The sequence below is a fragment of the Mixophyes fleayi genome, chromosome 4, assembly GCF_038048845.1.
Source record: "Mixophyes fleayi isolate aMixFle1 chromosome 4, aMixFle1.hap1, whole genome shotgun sequence".
NCBI classification, from domain to species: Eukaryota; Metazoa; Chordata; class Amphibia; order Anura; family Limnodynastidae; genus Mixophyes; species Mixophyes fleayi.
The window spans coordinates 147,487,857-147,496,506 of NC_134405.1; the positions used below are offsets into that span (position 1 = coordinate 147,487,857).

The 8,650-nt window shown below is 37.7% G+C and overlaps 1 protein-coding gene across 2 annotated transcripts; it reads right to left on the reverse strand.

The window, feature by feature from the left end:
• Positions 1–674: 674 nt before the first annotated feature.
• LOC142152195 (tubulin alpha chain-like) lies at positions 675–6,877 on the reverse strand. 2 transcript variants are annotated; one of them, XM_075208556.1, is made up of 5 exons: positions 6,655–6,877; positions 6,273–6,378; positions 4,661–4,871; positions 3,324–3,472; positions 675–1,805 (listed from the first exon to the last, which is right to left on the reverse strand). In XM_075208556.1, the coding sequence occupies exons 2-5, from the start codon at positions 6,273–6,275 to the stop codon at positions 831–833; spliced, it is 1,338 nt and encodes a 445-aa protein (XP_075064657.1). In that variant the 5' UTR covers positions 6,276–6,378; positions 6,655–6,877; the 3' UTR covers positions 675–830. The 2 variants fall into 2 exon arrangements, with proteins under 2 accessions (XP_075064657.1, XP_075064656.1); XM_075208555.1 differs by lacking the exon at positions 6,655–6,877 and having other exon boundaries at positions 6,273–6,627.
• Between the last annotated feature and the right edge of the window lie 1,773 nt (positions 6,878–8,650).

An 8,650-nucleotide genomic window follows, 5' to 3' on the forward strand; every position in this document is an offset into this window, starting at 1 on the left:
CACTGAAAGATCCTGTAGAGGATACAAATGTGCGTCCTATTGGGTTTTACTTCTATTTGTGCAGAGTTTTACATACACCTTTCCTTTATGAAACAGAACGAATGATGGTACAAGACAGTTTGAAGACATAAAAAGAGCATCCTCCAAAAAAAACAAAATCTTTTCACTTTAAAAATGTAAAGGTCATTCAACTTTTCAAATAATTTGAAAACAAAACCGCATTCAGGATGTAATCTAAACTAAAATACACAGCTTCGTTGTGGGTGAAGGGCAGGGAGTGGCCATACCTTTGGCCAGCTTTTTAAAGAAAAAAAAAAGAAGAAAAATCTTGTGGCTGCCCTACTATCTTAACTTTGCTATTGTTTTATAAACAAGTGGAAGCACAAGTTAGGATCATGTTCAACTGCACTGTGTTGGCTATGGTGCTAAATTAGTCAAAATTCTCCATAGCACATTCCATTTTTTTCTTCACCAAATAATGTTTTTGGAATTAAAAAAACAACCAACCCAAAACTATATTTTATTTGTAAATATCCAGACTTGTTTCATTAATGTGTTTCTTCCCATATCCCTACATAATCAATGATGTTAATGTCATACCTGTTAAGAAAGGTTAAGTTGAGGTGTTTGAGAAACAGAGTAATTCTATATTGTGCCACTACAGACAATACACATTTGAGATTTTTAATGTACATTTAATAGTTTACCCACAAATTTTGTCACAGAAATACATTTATCATAACTACTTCAAGTACAAAATATACTGTTTAAGGTGCCAATGTTCAGCCTCTGTCCAGAGCAACATTAGTTTACAACACTCCAATAAATTATTAAGAAAAGGACTCCTCTTTCTCAATATCAAATGATTCTGCAGCCACCTCTTCATAATCCTTTTCTAGGATGGCCATGTATTCTCTTGCTTCTGAGAACTCTCCTTCCTCCATCCCCTCCCCCACATACCAATGTACAAATGCTCTCTTGGAATACATTAGGTCAAACTTATGGTCCAGCCTGGCCCAGGACTCTGCAATAGCTGTAGTATTACTCAGCATACAGACAGCACGTTGAACTTTGGCCAAATCCCCTCCTGGGACCACAGTGGGGGGCTGGTAGTTAATTCCCACCTTAAAACCAGTAGGACACCAGTCAACAAACTGGATGGACTTCCTAGTTTTAATTGCGGCTATTGCAGCATTGACATCTTTGGGCACCACATCTCCCCTATACAACAGACAGCAAGCCATGTATTTACCACCTCGAGGGTCACATTTCATCATTTGGTTACAGGGCTCAAAACAAGCATTAGTAATGTCCGGAACAGATAGTTGCTCATGATAAGCTCTTTCCACAGATACAATTGGTGCATACGTGACTAAGGGGAAGTGTATCCTGGGATAAGGTACTAGATTAGTCTGAAATTCAACAAGGTCTACATTTAGTATTCCTTCAAACCTCAGAGAGGCAGTGATAGACGATACTATCTGTCCTACAAGCCTGTTTATGTGTACATAAGACGGACGCTCAATATTCAAGTTATGGTGGCATAATTCATAAATGGCTTCATTATCCATCATGAATGAACAATTTGAATGATCCATAGTGCTATGAACAGCTAGAATGGAGTTATATGGTTCCACCACTGCAGATGACATTCTTGGTGCAGGATAAACGCAGAACTCCAAAATGGACTTTTTCATATAGTCAGCTGCTAGTTTTTCCATCAACAATGAGCTAAACCCAGACCCTGTGCCACCTCCAAAGCTGTGGAACACTAGAAAACCCTGGAGTCCTCCACATTGATCTGTCTGTTTAAGAAAGAAGAGACATTATTGTATTGTCAGGAACAGCAGCAAATCAGCAAAGATACAGAGTGTTTAAAATAGGCCTGAAAACAATAACTTTTTAACAGACATGTAGTAGAACCCCTCCCCACCCCCAAGACATGGGAAAGATGCATTTAAATCCAGTTTGTGTGTTGAATGGATGACTTTGTACAACAAACAGAGCTGTGGCTTTTTTCCCATTTGCCCATAGCCGAGCACTGTGCTTATTTTTCAGATTTTCATAAAGAAGCATATAAGGAATCTACCAATTAGGGACTGATATAATAAGATATCTGGTATGAAACATACTGTGATTTCTGAGCTGGTGAAGCATAATTCACAGTGAAAGGAAGAACACTCTAGCACAGGGATAGGCAACATGCGGCTCTCCAGGTGTTGTGAAACTACAAGTCCCAGCATGCTTTGCCAGTAGATAACCAGCAGATAGGTGGCAAAGCATGCTGGGATTTGTAGTTTCACAACACCTGGAGAGCCGCAGGTTGCCTACCCCTGGTATAGCAGCTGCATATCTAGGGAGGAGGATACCAAGTGAGCAGTGGGATGCTTCACAAGGAAGTATTTAAAATATCAGATGGTGGGGTGGTACAAGTTAAATAGGAGTAAAGCAGGCTGCTCCACCACACAAGAGATATTGTTTGGGCAGGCTCTTATAGCAGGAAACCCATCAGCTGAATTAAAGAACATGGGAAGGAATAGGGAAAGCACAAACAAAAATCTTTTCGGTACATGTACAAAATTATTACAGCTTGGGGAAAAATTCCCAGAACTTCAATAAAGGGATAATCTGAATATTGTGGTTAACATTGAGTTATACAATGAAAGGCAAAACTTTACTTGATATACTTTATTTAGGGAGGGGGGGGGGGATAAATTAAGTGAAGAAACACCTAAATGTTACTTTATTATAAGGTATTCGAGGGAACCCCCCCCCCCTCCCAGAAGAAAAACCAAAACCAAAAAAGAATAACCCTAGGAATAGTAATGTTTTGGACTAGGGTGACCTCCAGGAGAGGAAGATTACTTGGCGAGACACCAAATGGAGGAATTTAATCAGAAGTAATATCATCTAAATTTTTTTCCCCCCTTTAATTTTCTTCCGAAGCTCGTTCACAAAGAATATTAAACGTAATACTTGCAAATGGTGACAGTATCTGATATAAGCAAGTGTGGGAAACTTGGCACCCATAACAGGTGGATCATTTCAGAAAAGGAACTGAATGTTTGTAGCAGCTTCATACGGTTAAAATCCCAATATAATGCAGGCAGTTTATAACCATTCTTACTGCACTGTAAACTGCTTCTGTCAGCTATGACAGACTCATCATGGTAGAAGGGAAGAGCATTATTTAATAGCCACAAATTTCTATACGAAGGATACTTGTGGTAACGGTTTCTCATGTGTTCAACACTGGCACAGATACTGCAGTTTTGAGTCCTTCTAATTATTTTGTCTTCTAAATAGTAATGAAATATACTTGCCAGTTTCCGGATACGATCCATAACCTTATCTATCACCTGCTTTCCAATGGTGTAATGACCACGGGCAAAATTATTAGCTGCGTCTTCCTTGCCAGATATAAACTGGTCTGGGTGGTACAGGGAGTGCATTTTTCCACTTCGTATTTCATCTGTAAATATTTAAATGATATTCAGTCTTTGCTCTGCAAAGACTACAGTTGTTAAGTATCTCAATGTACACATCTAAAATGCAGTTATAAGAAAATACATTGCCATACTACAGGGCCGATTTACCAAGGAAAGCCATTTTTGCAAGCAAAAACAGAATGAAATTTATATGTGTGTAAAAAAAAATAAAATATATAATATATATATATATATATATATATATATATATACACACATACACATATACACATATATATATATACACACACACACCATTTATTTATATAGCGCCACTGATTCCGCAGTGCTGTACAGAGAACTCATTCACATCAGTCCCTGCCCCATTGGAGCTTACAGTCTAAATTCCCTAACACACAGAAACTAGGTTCAATTTTAATAGCAGCCAATTAACCTACTAGTATGTTGTTGTTTTTTTGGAGTGTGGGAGGAAACCGGAGCACCCGGAGGAAACCCATGCAAACACAGGGAGAACATACAAAGTCCACACAGATAAGGCCATAGTCGGGAATTGAACTCATGACCCCAGTGCTGAGGCAGAAGTGCTAACTACTTAGCCACCGTACTGCCCACACACTATTTCTATACAGTTTTATGTATGTACCGGCTTTCAATTTCACAGTGCATGTGCAAGCCAGCTCATGCATGCAACAACTACAGAGACAGGGCTGGTGAAGCAGTGAGTTAACCCTTACCACACTGAGCTAGTACTTCTCAACTGCAGCAACGTGAAACAATATGATAATATGTATGAGAATGTAGCGGATCAGCTTCTAGAGAATTGATGAGGCATTTGTGCTTTTATTGCAAAATAAATGTGACCTGATCTAGACAGATTTCAGTACAGGAATTTTGTTAAGGTATGTGAACATACAGACCAAACATAACCATCTTCTGGGAAATGTGTGTGTGAACTTTTAAAATTTAGTAAATGGTAGCACGATCATCCAGGAGATCTTTTGCACAATGTGAGATAGAAGTTAATGCACTTTTAGGAGGGCAATGTTTTCTTCTGTGACAGCTTCCCATGAATATGTGGTCCACCTGTGGCAGGCTATAAATTGTATGTGTCATATGGCTACAGTTAAACCCTAACACCTGTAAACATATTGGTAGATAGTGTAAATCACCTCCAAGTATAAACATGCTCAAGTCAGGTCATACATTATTACCAATTACTGACGGTTCCAGGTCTATGAACACAGCTCTAGGTATGTGCTTTCCAGATTCTGTCTGTGTGAAGAAGGTTTCTCCAGACGCTTCATCCTGATCAGCCATAATGGTTCCATCCGGTTGTATCCCATGTTCCAGGCAATAAAGCTCCCAACAAGCACCACCAATCTGCACACCAGCTTGGCCAACATGAATGGATATGCATTCCCTCTGCAAGAACACAATCAATTTCAGAGATTTATATATAATCAAATGATAGTGTTGATTTTCACCTCTACTTTATCACAATAGTCAAATAATTAAGGGCAATGTTACCATATTAAGTAACGCCAATATGGTGCAAGACACATAGAAGATTGCCATGTACAAGGTTATTTTTTTTTTTTAATATTCACACCCTTTAAGCCACTCCTAGCCTCATTTAATAACTGGCATATAGCTATAGATGGCCATCACACTACCACTCATCTTTAATAAAGAGTCCAGATGGACTATATTGAGAACAAGAGCTTGTGGATCTTGTACACATTGCTTATATTCCCCGACATCTCTATGAATGGACTTGGATTAGTGATCATCCACAGGTTCAGGGGGCATCCAATACTTTGTGCACTATTTATAAAGAGTGAAATGGACACTTTCATTTTAAGTCTATGCACCTAAAAGCACAACCCTATTTTACAAGGTGTGAAGGTGCCTCCAAATAACAGAACCAAACCTAGACTTGTAGGGAGCCAGAAAAATTAGTCTTCTAATCATTCACATCAGCCCCTTACCCACTGGAGCTTACAGTCCCTTGCACACAGACAGTGGTCTGCAAAGCTATATAGGAAACATAACACATACATGGAGAAGGGAATATTTAGGGACAACTCAAATATATATTCCAACCTCCATATACTGAATGTTAATGCAGGAATTGAGGCCGAAACATATTGTCCTCATATGCACTGTTAAATTGTAGGTGTTATGTGTACATGCAACTTGCATGTAGGATTACACTAACAGCAATGTAAATCCAGACACACAATGTGTGGCTGCATCAAAGTAATGTCTTTACATATATGCTACATCCTTGTAAACAAAAACCATAGGCGTGTATGTGAAGAAGGTACATTTTAGCATGTGTAATTCTGGTGTGTATGAATTTACAAAGGGGATCTGGTTACCCAGCAAACATATTTAATATTTGGTACTAGTTCCACTGTAATATTTGGCACTATAAACCAAAACAGAAAAAAAAAAAATGCAATACTAAATAGACTAAGTGTAAATTATCATTTCAGTACATAAATCAGTGTTATTGGTTATACAAAGTGAAATTGAACAAGCATTCACTGCTTTTAATGTGTTTGCAGGGACATCTTGTTGCTGAAATACTACATGAAAGCAGATAGCGTGCAGCTTGTCCTTAGGGCACTGCACATGATCAGAACATGTTTACTAAACATACATAAAGATAAGGAGTTTTAAATAATCCTATAGATATTAAAAAGTTACACTAATTAGAGTACACCAGATAACTTTGCATTTACTTTTTGACAGTTCAGCAGTGCATAGGCATTATAATGATTTCCATTGTAATATATACTTGCAATAAAAGATACTCACCATGGTATGTAAAGGTTATTCTTTCAGTAGCAGATTTTGCAGACCATTCCTTCGTAGATCCAGATTATCCTAATTGATCCATCATGATCACTCTTTCCAAAATGCCCTTGCAATGAAGAAACAATTGTTATTTTTAATCTAGCAGTGATTCTTAAGCCATCTGACTCTGGGTTTCTCAATTCCACTTCTGAAGTTATCCAACAAGACACATTTTCTTGATTTTCTTAATCATGGACATCTGTATTAATCTATTCAACAAGGTCAAACTACTATCACACCTGTTTCAACAGGTGGGGATGCACCAAACATGATTTATTGGGTGTCCCCAAAAAATCTGTTCTTACCTTGCTGAGTAATTAGGTGCAATCATTTACAGACTCACCTGTGACTCACCAAGTGTTTTCATTTTTCTTTGGCAGTGGAAAAAGCAAATAACATGACTTTAGTAACAAGGGCTGAATTTTTGGCTACATTTTGTCATGTGTATAGAAGTGAATGAGAGCGACTAGGAATATGAATATTTCTGTTCATCTGCATCATATTTCACAATTCGTCATGGCCATTGGCTACACAAGCAAGTTCTTTCTTTGACGTTAGAGTGTGAAGGAGTGCAAATATAATTTATGCAAACATATTTATTCACGCTTCTACATGCTCCCATTCTCGGCTATATCTCCAAAGAGAAACAGTGAAGACATAGCTTCAGATTACTTTGTGTTTCTGTAGCAGTGAGTATTTGCTGACACTGACATTAATTAGCATCTTTATGCAGTATGGAGGAATTGATCTGTTTAAACTGACGCTACCCTTAAGCTGATAATGAACTGTCCGTTAGTTCATCACAACCGCCAAATGAATTGGTTAGTTTGCAATGTGGCCACACATGGACACATTTGACATATAAGATTGTGCAATGGGCCTTAAAAAAAAATCAGGAACAGGAAGCATTGGGAAGATGATCAAACTCTCTGACTGGTGCAGAATTTTCATCTTGCCTGTTTACAATTCTGTCTTAGTCTAGCAGATTTTGATTGGATGGATCTATTGTTTGCAGGCCACACCTGCAGTGCATCTCCTCAATTATGGCAAAGTATGTGTTGCAGGACTCAGAGCATAACTTGAAATTTGTGTGCCCCATAACAACAATTTGTAAGAGCTGCTATGTACTGCCCAATAGTGAAAAACTGGCCTATAGATGATGGTTATGCCCTTGCTGATTTGGTACCATTAGACAAATTAAAACACATTTCTTATTGGTTGCTATGGGATACTGCAAACTAGCATAGTACAGTTTGGCTCAATAATGCTTGGCTGCAATGGAACCTTTTTTGCCTGCAATAAGTAAACAGATTCCTACACTCCATTAAGCATGTACATACTTGTAGATCTGCAGGAGTATACCATTTTAGAACCAAGGTTGATTTTCACTAGTGTATAGGGTTTTTTTATTTGTACTTTCACATTTATTAACATGAATCAAACGGACATTAAACCTTGTGTATATTCCATTGAACCACTAATCCCATTGTAAAATTACATAATTAGCTTAACCAATCATGAACATTTCTCCAACGACATTGGCAAATATAATCTTTGGTGATTAATTGCAGTTTGTTGGAATAATGATTTTTAGCAAGAAATATTGCTTGGAAATTTGTAGGTTATTAACCAAAAAAAAGTATAGCTGCTTCAGTATTACTTGTAGCCAACCCATTCAATGGCAGCTTAAGAATACCATTATTTGCATTAGTCAAGCATTTGCAATGTTTTACATATCTGGTCATCCACTGTACCAGTATTTCTAGAATATCCCCTCTGAAAAACATTTGACTACATAATAATTTGAATTTTCACCCATATCTCAATTTTGCTTTATTTGCATCACTGTGTTGGAATGGGGAAGGTATGGACTGAAGGCTACCACTGTAAATAGTATACCCCTTTTATTCGGTCACCCAACCCATTCTTCCAGTGTTTACTTATCAGTCCCTTATCGACATTTACAATAAATTGTAAACTATTTTAAAATTACTGTAATATACATATTAAGCACATTTCAGCAGTTATGCACCAGACCCACAGAGGATTAGTCCTGTAGTTCATGCTGAACCCTTCCTCCAAAAATGTTGAGGGCATGGTTTTTGTAGAGTATTTTAGTGAGCCTTCCACTCAAATGTGCTCTATCTGTAGGACATAACCTTCTAAGTGTAGGTGTTTTTAAAAGTTCTGTTCATATGTTATTTTATATGTATACAGTATATCCTTTATAGATTTTTAGATTTGTATATGTAATGTCACTGTGTGTAGTGTGGGGTGCAAAGGTTACATAGTGCAATTTCTTCTCAAGCCATGGCTAGCTGATGGGCATGGGTGTAAAT